Source organism: Ctenocephalides felis, unplaced genomic scaffold (genome assembly GCF_003426905.1).
Source record: "Ctenocephalides felis isolate EL2017-DRISC unplaced genomic scaffold, ASM342690v1 CF-g0.4_SCAFFOLD_01492, whole genome shotgun sequence".
Classification (NCBI taxonomy): domain Eukaryota; kingdom Metazoa; phylum Arthropoda; class Insecta; order Siphonaptera; family Pulicidae; genus Ctenocephalides; species Ctenocephalides felis.
The window spans coordinates 61362765-61384195 of NW_020537646.1; the positions used below are offsets into that span (position 1 = coordinate 61362765).

At 32.8% G+C, this 21431-nt stretch overlaps 3 protein-coding genes across 3 annotated transcripts in view; all 3 read right to left on the reverse strand.

The window, feature by feature from the left end:
* Positions 1-12071, reverse strand: part of LOC113371472 (proton-coupled amino acid transporter-like protein CG1139) — a 117104-nt gene extending 105033 nt beyond the window's left edge. The window contains exon 1 of the mRNA XM_026612093.1: positions 12022-12071. Coding sequence (XP_026467878.1) covers positions 12022-12071 — 50 coding nt within the window. The remainder of the gene's footprint in view (positions 1-12021) is intronic.
* Positions 12072-17023: 4952 nt separating this feature from the next.
* LOC113371473 lies at positions 17024-17686 on the reverse strand. The gene has a single exon (XM_026612094.1). The coding sequence runs from the start codon at positions 17684-17686 to the stop codon at positions 17024-17026; it is 663 nt and encodes a 220-aa protein (XP_026467879.1).
* Positions 17687-18300: 614 nt separating this feature from the next.
* On the reverse strand, positions 18301-20786 carry LOC113371474. Its single transcript, XM_026612095.1, has 2 exons — positions 20666-20786; positions 18301-19658 (listed from the first exon to the last, which is right to left on the reverse strand). The coding sequence occupies exons 1-2, from the start codon at positions 20784-20786 to the stop codon at positions 18301-18303; spliced, it is 1479 nt and encodes a 492-aa protein (XP_026467880.1).
* Between the last annotated feature and the right edge of the window lie 645 nt (positions 20787-21431).

Consider the following 21431-nt stretch of genomic DNA (forward strand, 5'->3'; position numbering starts at 1 on the left):
TCATTTTTCGCTATGTCGTACCCGGGAGACGCCAGCTGTTTTTGGTAAAAACATCTGTCCAATATTGTGTCCTTACATTCGGTGGCCGAGCATTAGAGGCAATTTTATTTTCTAATATATATTTTGAGATATTTTTATATATACTTTTATATTTTAAATATACTTTTGAGAGATTTTTCACCCAATGGTGTTGGGTTTGTGTGTACCCATGTCTCTTCATTTGTCTTTTGTTCCGGCTCCCTGCCTGCCTGCAGATTTCTGTTAGCTTTTGGCCATTGAAAATGTCATCCGTTGCGACAGCCTGCTTCAACGCTATTTCTAACTTTACTTTGACGCCATTGCTGAACTTTCATTATCAATGTTATTATTATTAAGTTATTAAAGAAACTTAGACACTTGGATTTTATACTTTGGGAAACACCTATGGCCTTTTATGGCCTCCAGAGTTCGTCTTGGTGTTAGAAGTTAGAGGCTTCACAAAATTCGCCTCCTCTTTATCCATAAGTGCCTTCTCTTCCTCTGCCCACCGAGCTATTTTCGTGTCTATTTATGCAAGCTCATCATTGTACCAATCTTTGCGCTGCTTTTGTTTGTGCACTCCAGCACAGTCATAGTTACCTCGGCCGTTTACCCGCGCTTGCTTGAATTTCTTCACGCTGACATTCAGAGCACTGAACCAAAATCGCATTGCGTCAACACCCGCTAGGGCCATAGCAATGCTTTGTTTTAATTAGATAGTCGGATTCCCATAGTCCGTGCCAAATCTGAGCTGACCGTTGTATGACGGCCGAAGAAGACAACCGACCGACCGAAACCGGCACAAAAGCCTCGCAGCAAAAAAGATCATTATTTAGAACAAATATCAACATTATTTAGAACAAATTGGTAATTTTTGCAAATGAAGCTAGTGTCTGTGCGTTTATTTAAACAATTATTTCTGTTCTGTTCTGTATTGTAATGTTTCCCAATTCATATCGAATACCTAACACCACGGTTGCACAACACTATTACGCACACTTGCTTAGCGCGCCAAGACGTTCGTTCAAAAACCAGCACATGTGTTTGTTTTTTCTAAAATTTTGACCTCACATCTCAAACACTTACAAACATATTATTCTGTTTGGCACTGTGCCTCGGATACAAGTGTATTACGTATAATATTTTATTTAGTAATCACTTTTTATCTTTTATTCTTTTTATTAAAAAAAGATTTTATTAAGAAAATTACTGACCGTTAGTGCTTGTCTATAATTATTAATTTTTACAAGTTAAATTAATATGTGTTAGTGATAATATAAATAATTCAAGTAGGTAATGTTTTTTGCAATTCTCTTTAGTTAAAACCTTTCTTTTTACTATTGCTTATGTATATTCAAATTGTAACGTTTTCTTTTTGTTTTTAAATTGTAGAACCACTGAAGATGACGTAGAATTTTACGTCGAAACGTATGGAATAATAAAGATGTTTTGAAAAAAATCTTTACTTCACTCTCTTTTTTTTTACTTGATGTTACGCTCTCCAAGAAATCAATCATACATTTCAACATAAAATTTAAACATTTTCAACATATATATATATATATATGTATATATATATAGTTTTTTAGACATTAAACTTATTAGAAACCAAAACAATTATATTTTAACTGATTGGTTTCAAAAACCAACTTCTTCCGGTAGATACATTAATTACTTATCGTTTCATTCTCGTTCTGTAAAAATTTCCATCATCATTTCTCTCATTGATAGAGCTATTCTTTTAAGCAATAAAACTTTTTGGTATAAAAATTTGGATTTAGTCCGCTCCATTCTCACAAATAACTCTTATCCTTTACATTTAATCAATAATATAATTAAAAATAGGTTAAAATATTTAAACGTTACGAATATTGATAATAATAATGTCACTTCCGTTGTTCAAAAATATTTTACTGCCGATTCAAATTCTTCTTCTTTATTTAGCAAATATAAAGGCATTATTTGTTTACCTTATTTGGGTAGCTTTTCTTATTTTTTAAAAAAACTTTTTTCTGTTGAAGGTTTTCTTTTAGTTTTTACTTTTGATAACACACTCAGTTCCCTGTTTTCTACTTTAAAATCAAAATCTCCGTCTGACCGAATCACCGATGCCGTTTATAAAATTAATTGTTTAGATTGTGACAGTTGTTATATCGGTGAAAGTTCCCAATACATTAGCAAGAGAATGAATCAACATATTTATAATTCAAAAAACCCTAAACAATTTAAAACAATGTTTTCTGAGCACATTATTAATTTCAAACATTCGTTTAATACTGAACATCCTATAATTTTATATAAAGAAAAAAATGTAGACCTTAGAAGATTTTCCGAATCATGTTTTATCTTTTTACATTCTAATTGTGTTAACAAACGCAGTTCTTCTAGCTTACTCTCAGAAAGTTATCAAAATATAATTAATTTCTGTAAATCTGACTCCATACTACACCCCTGATATCCCTTCCCACATGCACGCGTGTTGGTCGCATAGCCGTCTACACGTCTCTCGACGCAATCTTAGTCCATTCGTGTTGCTATGCTTTGAAAACAAATAATTATGTATTTTATACATTTCTACATCTACCTTTTTCGGTCTTTTCGTAAATTATTTTTGTTTTCCTACAGTAGTGTCATGTGATTGTGATGTTGTAAAATGTTTTAGTAAAGTGTGTTTTTTCCTGATCTGGTGTGTATAATTTGTTGTTTTTTCAATTAATTTTTCCATTGTATAAATTCATTTTTTTAAAACCTTTTCTTTATATTGTAAATTTCTTTTAGCTGAATGATGAGACACATCTAGTCTCGAAACGTATAAAAAATAAATTAAATTGTTTACATTCGACGCATTGGCTGTTTTATTCATTTCAATATGTTTCAACGTCGAACAAAAAATCATCAAGATATATGTATATGTATATATATATATATATATATATATATATATACATATACATACGTATATATATATACACATAAAAGCTATGTTATATATATATATGTATGTATGCGTATATTTGTGTATGTGTATATGTACATATATACTTGTTTATGTTTGTGGATATACATGTATGGGCATATATGTTGCATTTGTGTGTATATTTGGATTGTACATATATGTTGTAATTGCATGTGTGCATGTGGCTGTTTATGTTAGTTATGTTTTGTGTATGTGTATGCATATGTACAATTATTAGGTTGCGTATATATACATATATATGTTGTGTTATAATTGTTTATATAATAACTTGTTTTTTAACTTTTATCGTTTTCAGTTAATATCTATACTTTTTCTTGATATAATTCTCTATATCACATATTTTTTACAATGTTCTATCTTGGTTTTATTATGTTTCTATATTTTTATTTTGATCCACATATTTCATTTTGATCCAGCTTTGTTCAACCGTCTGATTATGGATGACTTACACATTTAAATTTTTTTCTATGTTTCTTGCGCATGATCGCTGGAAAATTCTTCATAACTGTAACCTCTAAAATTCTCTCTATCCCGTTCTCTCATCCAATGACGATACAGTTTCCACTATTTTCCGCTGCAAACACGTAGGCCCACATTTTACTCTCGTTTACACACACGTAACTCTGTCTCCAAACTAACAAGATGTGCTTTTGGAATAAGCTTTTTTTATAATAAAACATATTATTTATTTTAATTTTTACAATTTTCAAAAATTTTCATAACTTGACGTTTTTTCAATTTTTTATTTCATACTTATTTTTTCGTTGCAATTTTGTGCTGTTCTTTGTGTTATTTTTTTAAAATTTATTTGTATGGTGAGTTTCTTTACATTTGTTTATTTTATGTTGTTTTTCATATATACTTTTCATATACATTGTTTCTACTTATTTTTGTCTGTAATTATGTATCTTTTATATTATTTTTTATATTGTTTTAATTTGTAACCCTGATATGTTTATTTGTAGCACTGAAGATGGGTCAAATCTGGACCCGAAACGTATGTTCTCTTAATTAAAACATTTTGCATTAAAAATGTTTTTTTTAATTATTGGATGGATGCCCAAGAAACAATTTTTATCATATTATTTCACCATCTGAAGAAAAACCTCTCCCTTTATATATATATATATATATATATATATATATATATATATATGTATATATATATCTTGATAGTTTTTTCGACGTTGAAACATATTTCAAAGTAACTGGCAGCCCATTCGTCGAAATAAAAAAGGTATAAAGTATAAAAACTTTTATTTATACGTTTCGACACAAGATGCGTGTCATCATTCAGCAACTACAACAATTTGAAAATTTTATTAACTAATATAAACAACAATAAAAATTAATTATAAGTATAGAGAAACATTATACACACCACAGGACAAAAACAATCAACAAAAATTTATTTTAAAAAATTAAACTTAATAACATATTAGAGAAAAAAAACATTTTTTGGAAAAAAATTATGTATAACTAAAAGATTTGAAAACTAATTTTACTAAAAGTTATGAAATACATCATTGTGAAGCTAGAAGCACGCCCATACCGAGCATCTAGACTCGACTGAATTATTTCAATAGGCGTGTTGATAGGAATGGGAGGGGACGCATCAAGGACAAATTCTACGAGGCAAGAGAACGCATCGAATTTTTTATTGTTGTTTATATTAGTTAATAAAATTTTCAAATTGTTGTTGTTGCTGAATGATGACACGCATCTTGTGTCGAAACGTATAAATAAAAGTTTTTATACTTTATACCTTTTTTATTTCGACGAATGGGCTGCCAGTTACTTTGAAATATATATATATATATATATATATATATATATATATATATACGGCCAGTGATCCGCCAAAGTTTCTCCGATGACTCGGCGGGCAGCTTCCGGAAAACCAAAGCTTTTGGGTTTCGGGGGAAGTATGGTTGCAAAACTGAAACTTGAAGAATTGACGGAAGGGCACTACTAGAAATGGACCTTCGGATTAATATGACTCAACACGGAAAACTTCACCAGGTCCACACACCGGAATGATTGACAGATTGAGAGCTCTTTCTTGATTCGGTGGGTGGTGGTGCATGGCAGTTCTTAGTTATTGGAGCGATTTGTCTGGTTAATTCTGATAACGAACAAGACTCTAGACTGCTAGTTAGACGTCCTTTTCAATATCGCTTCGGCTTCGGTTGTCGTTGGTTGTGACTATTAATACCGGTGTACAAATATATCTTCTTAGAGCAAATGCGACATTTAGTCGCACAAAATTGAGCAATAACTGTTTTGTGATGCCTTTAGATGTTCTGACCCACGCGCGCCACACTGAACAGATCAGTAGGTTTTTCTTGGCCGAAAGATCTGGATAATCCCATGAAACCTCTTCGTGCAAGGAATTGGAGCTTGCAATTCTTTCCCACAATCGAGAAATTCCTAGTAAGCGCGAGTTATAACTTTGCGTTGATTACGTGGCTGCTCTTTGTACATACTGCCTGTTGATACTACCGATTAAATTATTTCGTACCGGTGCGCGGTAACGTTTTGACATTGCCATTGTTGCAGGAAACATGACCAAACTTGATTATTTAAACGAAGTAAAAGTCGTAGCAAAGTAGGTAAACCGGCAGCAGGATCATCATTGTACATTCACTATTAAGTAGATAAAACTTGTGCTATATGTCGTAAAATCCTCGACGTGTAAAATCTTATAGGGACTTATAACGTTTGACCAGAGCGTGTCGCCAAATATTGCCCAGGCTGCAAAAGTAACGTGACTTGGTTTAAAACTGCTTAGCGTGTTTATGTATTGCTTAGGAGCGCTGCCATTTATATCTGACCGGTTTCGTTAGATGCCTGAACGAATGACGAAGTTTGTTGTGAAAACAGGGTTTTCTTAAAACATTATACTCAAACGCATAATTCAAAATTCTTTGCCAAACGACTGTCTAGTGATAAAGTATTGCGTATATGCGTGCTCTTAAATAATTCACTCGACGGGTGGGCCAGTCCACATTGCAACACTGGACATTATCGTTCGTTGACGTTCTGTGGGATTACGGCGGTTTGTGTGTTCTAGAGATTTTATATTCTTGCGACCCTCCCGATAACCGGAAATCCGAACTCCTTGCGATGCGGTTTCGTTCCGGCAAATTTGGACGATTCAAGGTGCAATTGCTTACTAACGTTTACGAGCACACCATAATCATAATACAACCTCAGAGAAGATTAGATTACCTGCTAAATTTGAGCATGTTACTAAGCGGTGGAAAGGAAACTAACTAGGATTGCCTCAGTAACGGCGAGCAAACAGGAAAGAGCCCAGCATTAAATCCCGCGGACGGAGATGGACGCGGGGAATTGTAGTTTTATGGAGGATCCTATTATCTCGGTGCGTTGCGGCGAGTTCAAGTTTATCTTGAATGGGGCCATGTACCCGTAGAGAGTGTCAGGTCCTTAGCAACCGTTGCTCGTATCGAGAGAATCTCTCTTCAGGGTCGCGTAGCTTGAGATTGCAGCTCTAAATTGTTTCAAGAGTACGTAAACCGTTCAGGAGTAAACCTTAGAAACCCGAAGGATCTAAAGTAGTTTTTCGTTGTTATTTTTATTTTCCATTTTTTGGCGCGCAATTGACTGGTATTCGTCCTGCGATACGCCGTCCGTTTATACGTTATTCAGCAGGACGTCGCGACCAGTTTGGTGTCGATCTAGAACCGCGGCGATAAACTGTCACGAATTTATTCGCGTCAGACCACCCGTGCTCCAGACGATTCCCAGACGGTATAAACGATATGGCATTGGGTTGCTTTTAAGCGTTCGGCCGGTTGCAAGCACGGACGGTAATTGGCCGTAGAACCCGGTCCAGCATCCATGTGGCCTCAAGCCGTTAGCTGCGGTGCCTCGTACAGACTCTTGCAATTACCGGTCAGCGATGCTATTGCGTTGGATACTTTCAGGACCCATCTTGAAACACGGACCAAGGAGTCTAGCATATGCGTGAGTCATTGGAAAATACAAAACCGAAAGGCGCAATAAAAGTAAAAGTTTGCTTAAGTGAACTGAAGGATGACGGCCCGCATAAATGAATGCGTGCTTGCAATTCCGCGGCGTCTCTCTCTCATTGCAAAAAGAGGCGTACTCACAGCGTACACGCTAGGACCCGAACAATGGTGAACTATGCCCGATCAGGTAGTAGTCGGGAGAAACCCTCATATAAGACCGTAGCGATTCTGACGTCCAAGTCGATCGTTGGAACTCGGTATTGGGGCAAAAGACTAATCAAACAATCTACTAACTAATTCCCTCCGAAGTTTTCCCCACGATAGCTGACAATCGATAAGCAAGTCTCATCTGCTGAAGCGAATGATTAGAGACCTGGGAGCCCAAACACATCAACCTATTGTCAAACTTTGGAGTATATAATAGAATGGAGGAGTGTGTAAAAGCTCATCTGCCGATGCACTAGCCCTAAAAACGATTGGCGCTGAAGCGTCGTGCCTATACTTGGTCGTGAGGGCATGAGGAGCGTTCATTACAGTTCGTTTTAAAGCCCTGGTGAGCAGGAGAGTCGCGGTGCAGTACGCAGAAGGGTTTGGGTGTAAGCCAGCCTGGAGCTGCTATCGGTAGTTGCAAGTACTCATGCGAGGCCCTGGAAGACTGACGTGGATAAGGGTTTTGAACAGCCGTTCACACGAGTCAGTCGATCCTAAGCCGCAAGAAAAATCCTATACTGATGTTCGTGTATTTTATTTTGAATAAAATCTCACACCCATTGAGTGAAAAAAATCCGATTCCTATTACGGTACCCGGAAGCGAAAGTCAGGCCCCGCAAGAGAGTTTGTCGGGGTAACCTAAAATGAACTGGAGACGACATCGGGAGATACGGGGAGAATTATCTTTTCTGTAGGAGATTTTGAGTTTCCTGGAATCCTCTTGCAGGGAGGTAAAGTTTGGAACGGTAAGAGCACTGCAGGCGGTGTTCGTATCTTTCTCTCGAACCATGTAAATCTAGCCTCTAGTCGATAGATTAATGTAGGTAAGGAAAGTCCGCAAATTGGATTTGTAACTTCGGGATAAGAATTCGGTCTGGGTGAAACTGTCCTTATGACTTGGACCCGAGCTCGGTCCCGTTTTTTTGCCCACGGATCTTTTTTGCTGCGAGGCTTTTGTGCCGGTTTCGGTCGGTCGGTTGTCTTCTTCGGCCGTCATACAACGGTCAGCTCAGATTTGGCACGGACTATGGGAATCCGACTATCTAATTAAAACAAAGCATTGCTATGGCCCTAGCGGGTGTTGACGCAATGCGATTTTGGTTTAGTGCTCTGAATGTCAGCGTGAAAAAAATCAAGCAAGCGCGGGTAAACGGCCGAGGTAACTATGGCCGTGCTGGAGTGCACGAACCAAAGCAGCGCAAAGATTGGTACAATAATGAGCTTGCATAAATAGACACGAAAATAGCTCGGTGGGCAGAGGAAGAGAAGGCACTTATGGCTAAAGAGGAGGCGAATTTTGTGAAGCCTCTAACTTCTAACACCAAGACGAACTCTGGAGGCCATAAAAGGCCATAGGTGTTTCCCAAAGTATATATTCGCCGTGGCGAAGATAGTTAACTCGTTGACTTTGTATGGACAGGGTCGCGCGTTCTAATCCCCGCTCTGGCAATCTGACATCGGGCAGCGTGATGTCCATTTTCAATTGACAATATAGAACAAAAAATGTTTCCAAATGAAAATAAGCCCATCTCGGGCACTGCGGTGTGAAATGGCAATGGGAAATCTATCACACTATTCTTCCCGGAATCAAGTTGGAGAGTAACTCAGCTCACGGACTTGCCCTAGGGCAGCACACCCATTATTATTTATCTCATATATAAAAATGGAGCTCTGGATCAAATGATCCGGTAAAACTCAAAAACGGCTAAACCTATTTGGCCAGTCTTAGTCTGTAAAAATTTGTCCTAATCAGTAGGTTGTTGGAAAGGTGAGATATTATTTCAAAATCGCGTAGAAACTTTACATTTTTAAATTGAAATTTTTTGTAGAAGCGTAATTTAAATAAAAAATAATGGACGGTGGCTAACACGTCAAATGGCAAACGTTTCTGACAGATGATGTTCAATTACGTATAATAGGATGTTTTTCGAGAATATTATTTAATTGTGATCAAATTGTAATAAGTAGTTTTGTTTATAGTTTTATTTTTACACAAAAACGTTATTAAACGGATTGCAAGTGTTGATAGAAACTCAAAATATCATCTCTTTTGAAATATTATTATGAAAATGCATTTTTTAACGTTGTGGCACTCTTTTTTTGCAAATCATATTTTTCTCAAACACGGTGCTCTGAAAGATCTCATTTGTATCATTATATATACTCATTGGAAATTTATAAAACATTTTCTAGGTTATAATATTTTTTATTTATGTTATTTAAATTCTATTTAATTTAAATAATATTTTCCCAGAATTTATCGGATAATAGATAGTAATATATAAAGGTCCGGAGTTAAAATGATCCACCACCAATGTGTCAAAAAACTAGTAAAGTTAGGCATTGTTTAACAACAATATTTGAAAGTAGAGAGAAAAATTGTATAACTAGCTATACCCTTGATTCTCATCACATTGCTATCGGGAGATAAACGATATTTTTTGAAAATCTATAATAAAAGTGTTTTCTTCCGTTGGTTGTTTTTCAGCGTTAGTTAAAATGTAATTATTTTGTAAAATATCTTTAAAATTAAAATAAGACACTAAAGCTGTTTGCCACCTGGCCGTTCCAAGTTACCCCCTCTATAGGATAAAAAGGTCTCAATAACATTTTTTTGAAAAACATCAAAAAGCACATTTCTACAATGATGGAGTAGCTGGCAGTCTTACTGAACGTAGTCAGATAATTCTTCGTTCGAAATGTGTTATTTGTTGTGATATAATTGATATGGTTTTCACAATGTAGTTAATATTTGCTAAAAGTCAACTTGAACCTTTGTGCCTCGCCCTACTCTACATATACACTTGTTTTTAAATTTACTTTAATTCATCGAATGTTACTTGAAACTTTTCAAAAAGCAGGTCAAAGAACAAATACTTAATTCATTTATTATCTCTCCTCGCAGAGATTTGAAGCCATTGTATAAGCTCAGTAGTATTATTTACAATTATACACAAAATTCAGAATCCAAAAAGAATCTGAAAATCTTGAAAAGTAATCAATAAGTCAAAAGACCAAAAAAGACTTTAAGAAATTCAATCACTAAACCAATGACGAAACAGTTACACAATTTTCCGCAAACACGTACGCACACATTTTACTTGTTACACAAATTCCAAACGGACAACATACTACGTTCGGATTTTTTAAGAAATGTTCGTTTTTATAAGAAATAAATTATTTATTTTTATTTTAATCTTACAATTAGTTAAAAATTTTCATATAACTTGAAGTTTATCAATTTGTGTTTCATAATTTTTTGGTGCAATTTTTGTGTGTTTTTGTGTTTTTTTTTCAATTTATTTGTATGATGAGTTCTTTATATTTGTTTACGTCTATGTTTGTATTTTCACTTTTATATATTTTCACAATATATATTTGTTATAAAACAAATTTATTAAATTGATTAGATTTATGATTTTTTACATGTTTTTATTTATATTTTTCTGAACTTGTGTATTTTTTAAATTGTTTTAAATTGTAACCCTGGATTATTTAATTGTAGCACTGAAGACGGGTCAAATCAGGACCCGAAATGTATGATTTCATAATAAAAACATTTTTCTTCAATAATATATATATATATATATATATATATACTTGATTTCTTGGAGGGCGTAACATCAAGTAAAAAATACGGTAAAGATTTTTTTAAAACATCTTTATTTTTACATACGTTTCGACGTAAAATTCTACGTCATCGTCAGTGGTTCTACAATTTAAAAAAAGAAAAAAAAACAGAAAGTAACGTTACAAATTGAATATATATAAGCAATAGTAAAAAGAAAAGGTTTAACTAAAGAGACAGACTAATTATATCTAAACCTTAAATTATAAATTGCATAAAACATTACTTACTTGAATTTCTTAGATTATCACTAACACATATTAATATAACTTGTAAAAATTAATAATTAGAAACAAGCACTAAATGTCAGTAATTTCTTTTTTATAAAAAGAATTAATTAATTCAAAAAACAAAAATCAAGGGCAAACAATGATCACAGAACATTTAAAACTAAATAACCATACGTTCAATTTTTATGACGCAAAAGTTCTTCATCACGAATCGAAAGTCTCACAAAGACGTTTTTCAGAATCGGCCTATATTTTCTCGGCCTTCATTTGCGAAAATTACCAATTTGTTCTAAATAATGTTTTCCAATTTATATCGAATACCTAACACCACATTTAGACAACATTATCACGCACACTTGCACAGTGCGCCAAGACGTTGGGTCAAACGCGAACACATGTGTTTGTTTTTTTTCAAAATTTTGACTCCGCATCTCAGCCACTTACAAAAATGTTATTCTGTATGGCACTGGCCTCGGATACACGTGTATTTGTATAATATTTTATTTATTAATCACTTGTTATCTTTTATTCTTTTTATAAAAAAGAAATTACTGACATTTAGTGCTTGTCTTTAATTATTAATTTTTACAAGTTATATTAATATGTGTTAGTGATAATTTAAGAAATTCAACTAAGTAATGTTTTATGCAATTTTTAATTTAAGGCTTAGATATAATTAGTCTGTCTCTTTAGTTAAACCTTTTTTTTACTATTGCGTATTCAATTTATAACGTCACTTCCTGTTTTTTTCTTTTTTTTAATTGTACCACTGACGATGACGTAGAATTTTACGTCGAAACGTATGGAAAAATAAAGATGTTTTAAAAAAATCTTTACCTTATTTATTTTTTACTTGATGTTACGCCCTCCACGAAATCAATCATACATTTCAACATCAAAGTTAAACATTTTCAACATATATATATATATATATATATATATATATATATATATATAACTTACTAATTATAAGGTTCATCCGGCACAAAAGATGGATTTTTCTCACCGCTCATATCGGCTTCCTAATGAATCTAGAAAATCTTTTGGATCTGCAATTAAATGTAATTTATATATATATATATATATATATATATATATATATGTGTGTGTAAATATATATATCCTACACAATATTATTCAAATGACAGATGAATACTAATCATATGTCAAATGGTTTTGACAAATTGAAACAGATTATGTTCAGTGTTAGATAGTGTTGTTATTCTTTTAATTTTAAAATTTCATTATTATTGAAAATATATATATTTTGAATTGCTAATAAGAATGCTTATTTTGATTTTATATAAAGTCTTTATTTAATTCTCAAGTGACCATTTTGTATTGATTACTACACACATACAATATATTTCAAACGCTGTGCTGTAAAAGTACTTATTGGTTTAATGTGAATAATGTGTTACAAAAAAAACATTTTCTGAGTTATATTATTATTGCATTTGGGTTATTCAAATTGAGATCCTAAATTTGGAATTTATCGAAAGGAACACCATAGACATTTTTGTCTAATCACTTATTGCGTGTTAAAATAGACAGCGATATGAGCGATATAAGAAAGTTGGTTTATGACACAGATAGTAATTTTGGCAATATTATATTCATAAAAATTTCAATTATGTGTAAATACAACTACAAGATCTTCGAAAACAGAATTATTTAAAAATTGCTTATGAAGCTCGCATTATGGCATGTAACATCAACATAAGTACAGTTTAATTAGAAGTATGGAAAGTATCAGCAGTATGAACTTGCATTATATTACATGATTTCATCATCCAAATAGCCCTTCTAATGAAAAAATTAAAATAGTTAAACATATTTTACAGGGTAATAATTTTTACAGATTTTTCCTTATGTTGTTCAGATACTAATGCTGTTATTGTTCGGCTCTTTTTCAATTACTACTATATACAAGTCATGGTGATAACAAAAATGCCACTAATTTGGATACACGGTTGCAAAAATGAAAAATCAAATTAAACACATTGAAATTCATCACAATATGTACTCATGTTGAAAATGTACATATGTTCAAGCAAATTTATAAAGAAGAAATGTCCATTTTATATAGCTATATAACAATCCGGGGTAAAACGCTAAAATGGCTGTACGCGTTGGGCCCAGTCTTAGTTGCATAATTTTATATTCTTTAGTATTTATAAAACATTTTCTAGATTATATCGTATTATATTTATTTAGATTATTTAAATTAAAAACCTAAATTTGAAAGCGATCGAAGGGGACATTTTGTCGATTAACTTATTCCCAGATATAACAGACCACTCGGTGGTGATATAACAGATGACTCGGTTGATAATATAACTTTGAAACACACACCTGTAAAAATGTCAATGCACAAAATTACAAGCTCTCTGGAATAAAATATTTTGAAAATATATTATAATTATCGCACTCAATTAATTGTATCGACAGTTTGGGTACTAGAACAACTGTAGCAGAAAAAAGATTCACTACAATTTTGAAGACTTACAATTTTGAAGGAATTCCATCCAAACGATATGTCAGAATCCATGCAATTTAGACACAGTTAGGTATGGTTCATGTTTTATTAAATCACTCTAAAAATTGAAAAAGATGAAAAACTTCAACGATCATTGGATAACGCAATGTAAAATATAATTCATTAATGGTTATTTTCCACTAATTTTTAAAAATAAACTGAATTTTTTTTCTTGGAATTTATTGAAGAATGGATAGTAATATATGAATATCCGGGCTTAATAAAGTCCCCCAACAATATATCAAGAACCGGTGAAGTTTAGCATCATTCAACAACAATATTTGAAAGTTCAGGGGAAAAGATGTATAACCAGCTATAACCTTGATTCTTATGACTTTGCTATCGGGAGATAAACGATAATCTTTGAAAATCTATAATGAAAGTAGTTTTTTGGATTGTAAGCACTGCGATTTAATTCGCGAGACCTTAACATAAATTTTAACTATACGCTATTTAATAGTTTTATAAAATGTAATGTTAATTTTGAGTGAGAATCAATAGTTTTCTTTTTATATCCACTTTAAAAACTTACATCTGTGAGGGGCAAAAATGACCAATTGAACATTAGCCATGACTAAAAACTAAAATAACTTGAATTGAACTATACCATATTCTTATATAAAGTGTATAAAACTTCCAGTTTGATTGTATTAAGAAAATATAGACAAATGAATATTGTTATTATAAATTATATAATTCATTATTGTACAAGTACACTTTGGGATTTATTGTGTTTATAATACCTCATTGTCTGTGCCATTCAAGCAACACATCCTTACACTCCTAAAATAAAGTATTATTTTTTTTATTCTCTGAATTAGAAATTGTTTTGAGTATACCTTACTTGTCAAAATAACGTTTGCCGGGTCAGCTAGTCTTATATATAAAAATGGAGCTCTCGATAAAATGATCCGCTAAAACTCAAAAACGGCTAAACAGATTTGGCCAGTCTCAGTCTTAAAAAAATTGTTCTAAAAATTCGGAAAGGTGAGATATTATTTTTATTATTTTTCGGGTCTTGATTTGACCCATCTTCAGTGCATACAAATAAATTTGAAAAACAAAAGTCGACAAAAAAGTGATAAAACGTCGAGTTATGATAAATTTTAAAAAAATGTAAAATTAAAATAAATAATATATATCTTATATATAAAAATGGAGCTCTCTTTCAAATGTCTAAGTAAAACTCGAAAACGACTAAACCGATTTGGCCAGTCTTAGTCTTGAAAAATTCGTGCTAATCAGTAGGTGGTCGGAAAGATAAGATATTATTTCAAAATTGCGTATAAACTTTACATTTTTAATTAGAAAATTTTTGTAGAAGCGTAATTTAAATAAAACAATGGACGGTGACTAACACGTCAAATGTCAAACGTTTTTGACAGATGATGTTCAATTACGTTTAATAGGATGTTTTACGTAAATACAATTTAATTATGATTAAATTGTTGTAAGTAGTTTTGTTTATAGAATATAAAAACGTTATTAAACTGGCCGCAAGTGTTACTAGAAACTCAAAATATCGACTTCTTTGAAAAGTTATTATGAAAATCCATTTTTTGACGTTGCAGCACTCTTTTTTGCAGATCATATTTTTCTCAAACGAGGTGCTATGAAAGATCTCATTTGTATAATTATATACTCATTAGTATTTACAAAATATTTTTCGAGTTATTTTATTTTTTATTTATGTTATTTAAATTCAGAACCTAAATTTTGTATCGATCAAAGGAACATTTTGTCAAATAGCATTTTTCGAATTATAATTTCCCAGAATTTATCGAAAAATAGATAGTAATATGTGAAGGTCCGGGGTTGAAAAGGTCCACCACTGATGTGTCAAAAACCTGTAAAGTTAAGCATTGTTTAATTACAATATTTGAAAGTAGAGGCGTATAGATGTATAACCAGCTATAACCTTGATTCGCATGACTTAGGTCGTTAGGTAGAAATGTTAGTTTTTAGTAATCGTCAGAATAAAGCTTTCTAACATCTTATTACAGTTATATATCGAATTACTTTTATAATAAACTGAAAAATAATGTAGTATGATTTTGTTTTCTTTAGCGTTCAAATCAAATGCAACTATTATAACTTGTTTTTCACAAGAAAATTAATATTCTTCATTCTTCATTATTTTTCAGTTTATTATAAAAGTAATTCGATATATAACTGTAATAAGATGTGTTGATGTTGAGGGGTTTCTCAACCCCTTTCGAAGTATTTTATACTCCGAGGAATAATAAAAAAAATTAAATGTATTCAGAAACAAAAAAAACCAATTGGAATACAAATATAATTTAAAAATAAAGTTCTTCTTAATCCGTAATAAATAATAAACTAAAATATATTTCTATATAAATTTTATGTAAATGAAAACAAAGATAAACACTAATATTAATATTGCATGAAAATGTTATCTGTTTTGAAAGTCCAAGCCAGCAGCTACTTGGTTGGATCTAGAACATCAGCGAAGTCGGTTGGATAGGTTGAAAAGGAATTCGAACACACTGATAACAAATAAAAATAACTGGTTGACTTGACACACAATAGAAATTTAATCCACTGATAATATTGAGCGGATTGTAAACACTGAAAGGAACTGAAAGTACTTGTTGAAAGTGACTGAATGAATGAAAGCCACGGAATGAATCGACTCGAATCCAAACTATTGCCTGCATCGGCCTTTTCTGAGTCGGAATTGCCCGATTGCGTAATTTTTTAAACGTGTTGTCCGAGTAGAAAATCAAACCTTTTGCAGGTCCGACAACCTATGCAGGTGCGGCGCAAACATATTCCCCCGACTAAAAGGTTAGCCTTTTATACTTCTGAAAATACTCGAAATTGGTACATAGTGAACCTCATGATTAGGAAGGATAGAATTGCCAAAATAAATTCAAACTTTCATTCAGAGTAGATCGGGGTTACGGAAGCCTGACCTCGCGCCAGGGTCCCGCTCTTACTACCTACCACATTCACACAATCTAGATTGCGGTAATTTTATTTTCGCGCCAGGGTCTAGATTTTTGACATTTACAAGAATCTTTCAGAGACTATGAGGGGTGTTCTCAACGTCCTGGTGATTGAAAATTTGACAAAACTATATATATAGAAGCAAATATATCATGAGATAGAAAAGTTTTTTTTTTTTGTAATGAAATTTAGATATAAACTATTGAATAGGTAGGGGGCATAGCTTGATAACAGGCCGCTTGATTAGGGTATGTCCCGTTTTTATCAATGCCACTCGAAACACTCCACCCGGAAAAACCTCTTCAACTTTTCCCAACCCCTAATGGAGCAGACGCGCATTCTCTTGTTTTACAACTACCAAATCACCCTTTTTAATAGGATTAGTGACTGCATTCCATTTCTGTCGGACCTGTAGCTCGGTGAGATCTAGCAACTCTTTTCTTTTAGTCAAATTCAAGTTATTAATAATAATAACTTATTATAGTCAACGGGCAAATCCGACAGAGGCTCTTGCATTAAGAAGTGCGCAGGCGCAAGAGGTTGAGGATCCGATGGGTCATTGCTCAGCCAACATAACGGTCTTGAATTTAGTAAGGCTTCGATTTGATTGAGGACAGTATTAAACTCTTCGTAGGATAAAATTTGCAACCCTATAACTTTAAACAAATGGGTCTTCACTGATTTAATATGCGCCTTCCATATACCTCCAAATTGTGGGGCAAACGGTGGATTAAATTTCCATTCAATATCATGTAAAACCAATAATTCATTGAAACGCTTTTTATACTCTTCGGAATTTAGAAGAAGGAATAAGGAATCAAGAGTATTTTTAGCTCCTATAAAATTGGTTCCACAATCGGAGTAAATACATTTAATAGGACCACGCCAGGCTAGGAATCGTTTTAAGCAATCTAAAAATGTATCGATTGTTAAATCTGAAGCTAATTCGAGATGTATCGCCTTAGTGGCTAAACAGATGAACAAGCATATATAAGCCTTGTAGGTTCGAGCGCCTCTGTGACGACTCATGGAAATATTGAAGGGGCCTGCATAATCTACGCCGACATTTAGGAAATCTCTACTGGCTTTTATGCGCGGTACTGGTAAGTCGCCCATGAATGGGAAAATGGGTTTCGGATTATGTCGAAAACAAGTCATACACTTGTGAAGACGATTACGAATTTTTGCACGAGCCGACAAGATACAATATTTTTGCCTCAATGAAGATAATACTAAGTTTGATCCAGTATGTAAATTATTAATATGGTAGTAATATATGAGACATTTTACTACTTGGTCTTTTTTTGGCAAAAGAAGTGGATTGTTATTAGTCGTCAATCCTAATCTACCTTTAACGCGTAAACAATTATCAGAATCCAAAACCAAATTTAGTCGGCAAAACTTCTTTGAACAAGACTTTCCGTTCGTTAATAGTTTGAATTTATCGAAAAAATGATGTTCTTGGACTAATCGAATAATAATTACCTCGGCTTGTTTCAAATCTGAAGTCAAAGGTCTGTTTCGATTTGTTATAATTTTACAAAACTTCAATATATGAGCGAAAATTCTTACAGTTTGTTTCAATTAGAATTTTTTTGCGTTAATTCATATAAAGGATTGATCGGTGGTATGACACTCTTTACTATTAGAACGTTAGCTTTTCTTTCTTGATCAATATCTCCGGAAGGTTCAACCGCTTTTGCGGGCCAAGTTGATATAGGACCGTTTAACTAATCCGGCGCAAATAACCAATTCTTATGTTGGATAAATTCCTTAGGTCGAAGACCTCGGAAAACACAATCGGCTGAATTTTGATTAGAAGGAATGTGAAGCCATTGTGCATTAGGAATGAGATCCCGTATTTTTGTTACCCTATTGGCTACAAATGTCTTCCAACAAGTAGCAGGCCCTGCTAACCAGTGGAGGACAATCATAGAATCGGAAAAACAATAAATGGAATCAAAATCTATACTATGTTGGTTATTCGTTAATATAAAATTCAGAAGTTTTGACAGTAAATGACAAGCACAAAGTTCAAGCCAGGCTAATGTTTGGTTTTTAATCGGTGTTACTCGTGATTTTGAAATCAACAAGAAATTCGGTTTGCCAAGAGATTTAATATAAACTACCGCTCCATACGCTTGCTCTGAGCTATCCGCGAAACCCAATAATGAACATTTGTTTTGTTTTGACGTTTCGAGATAAGGCGGAATCTGATAGTTATTAAGATGCTCTAATTCGGAATATACGGCTAACCATGATGTAATAATAAATGATGGTAATTCCTCATCCCAATCGATTTTTAATGTCCAAATTTTTTTCAATAATACTTTTATCTTAACAACTATCGGAGTAAGGAAACCCAGAGGATCCCAGATTCGCGCTATTACTGAAAGAAGTTGTCTCTTTGTCCATTTTCTCCATGTAAGCTTTATTTCGAATGAAACATTATCTGATAAGGGATTCCATTTTAATTCCAATAATTTTGTAGAAGATTCCGTTTCAAAAATTGATTTAGAGAAATGTTTATTTTGTACATCAGAATCAGGAAAAAGTTTACGCAGATTAAAATTATTAGATTCCCATTTTTTTAATTCAAAACCTCCAGACGATAATATAGTCTGCAAACTCTCGCAAATGGTTTTAGCGCTATCCAAGGAGTCGATACTTGTAACCACATCATCAATATAGACATCGTTCTCAAGAATTCTAGAAATAGATTGAGAATATTTGGAACATTCGTCTCGGGAAAGTTGTTTGATGGTTCTGATAGCTTGAAAGCGAGATGACGATAAACCAAAAGTTACAGTATTTAATTCATAGATGTCAATGGATGCATCGGGAAACGGTATCCATAAGATTTTTTGATATTTTCTATCCTGTTTACGAACCCAAATATTACGATACATTTGTTTGATATCAGCTGTTAATGCTATAGGCCCGAAACGAAAATTTAGAAGGATTGAACAAATGTCGGTTTGTAATTTAAGACCAACATGCAAAATTTCGTTCAAGGAAGTGAATTCTGAATTTTTCGCAGATGCATCAAACACAACGCGTAAAGGCATGGTGGAACTTTCTTTTTCGACTGCGAAATGTGGAATATAATATCCATTTTTCATTTTAATAAAATCATTGACTTCATCTACCGGACAATAATCGACAAAGGATAATTGGTTTTGAGTCAGGTAATCTTCTATAACGGCGGCATATTTTTTATGAAATTCGGAATATTTTACAAATTTATTTTCAAGCATGTGGTATCGCTTTAAGGCTAAATGAAATGATTTGTATAAATTCCTGCCTTCACTTTTAAAAGGCAGCGCTACTACATATCGTCCATCTATGGAGATCGCGTAGTAGTTGTAGTAAAATGGTTTTCGCATAAATCATCGTTATAAGAGAGGATTATTTCGGGAATGTTTTCTAATTGTAAGAATTTATTCATTTGTAATTGAAGATCTGAATCTGAAACATTACATAAATTAGTAGAAGTGCCGGTATTTTCAAATAAATTAGGAATGGAACCTAATATTAGATAACCCCACCGGGTTCCTAGGGCCGCAGGTGATCTGGTTTTTATGATTTGGTTTCTCATTAGTGATTATTGGTCATACCATAGACTTGATTTTTTGCTTGTTGTGATTTTTAAAGAAACTGCAGGAGGTCTTGATATTTGGGAAACTCACCTTGATAAAAATGCTCGAATTTTTCTTGCAACAACGGATCGAGTTTTGAGAATACTAGTGACGTTATTAAGAAATCATAGGCGTCGAGAATATTTAATTGGGAAAGCGCTTGCACCGTAGTATCGAATTTTTCAAGGAATAAATTTATTTGTCCAGATGAAATGATTTTGAATGATAATAGTTGTTTGAAATAATTTGTGGCTAAGTAACGTTTATTTTGGAATATTTAATGAGTGCTTCCCAAATAATTTGATAATTGTTAGTAGTATTGAATAAAATATTTTTAATACCGGACCCTGTAGCGCTCCTTTTAAAAAATGGAATTTTGATACATTATCTAACTCGGTATTTTCATGAATTAGTGAATTAAATGTTTCATAGAATAATGGCCATTGTTGAATATCACCTGAGAATTTAGGTACTTCAATGGACGGTAAATGTTGTTTGGGTACAATGTCTTTAGCTGAAGAACTATGCACATTTTTATTTTCTAATAATTTCTCAGCGTATTTTAATTTGGCATACATCGTTTCAAGTGCCTTTATTGCGAAATATTCCGGAATGAAACTAAGATTATCTAAATATTTTAATTTATTTATTTCATCGCACAATTGAATAAATTATTCACGAGCATTTTCAGTAATATATTAATTTTCAAGAAATTGTGTCTTATTTGAAGGTTTATCAATCTGTTGCGATAGATCGTACGTTTCTTGCACAATTGAAAAATACATCTCTCTCTTGGCGGTTAGACGTGCAATTTCTGCACCAATATTGATTTTAGGCGCCATTATATATTTTTGTTTTCTGTATACACCAATTAATCCTAATAATAATTAGGATCCGGCTCGAAGAACCAAATGTTGATGTTGGGGGGTTTCTCAACCCATTTCCTCCATACTCCGAGGAATAATAAAAAAACATAAATGTATTTAGAAAACAAAAAAAAAACCATTGGAATACAAATATAATTTAAAAATAAAGTTCTTCTTAATCCGTAACGAATAATAAACTAAAATATATTTCTATATAAATTTTATGTAAATGAAAACAAAGATTAACACTAATATTAATATTGCATGAAAATGTTTTCTGTTTTGAAAGTCCAAGCCAGCAGCTACTTGGTTGGATCTGGAACATCAGCGTAGTCGGTTGGATAGGTTGAAAAGGAA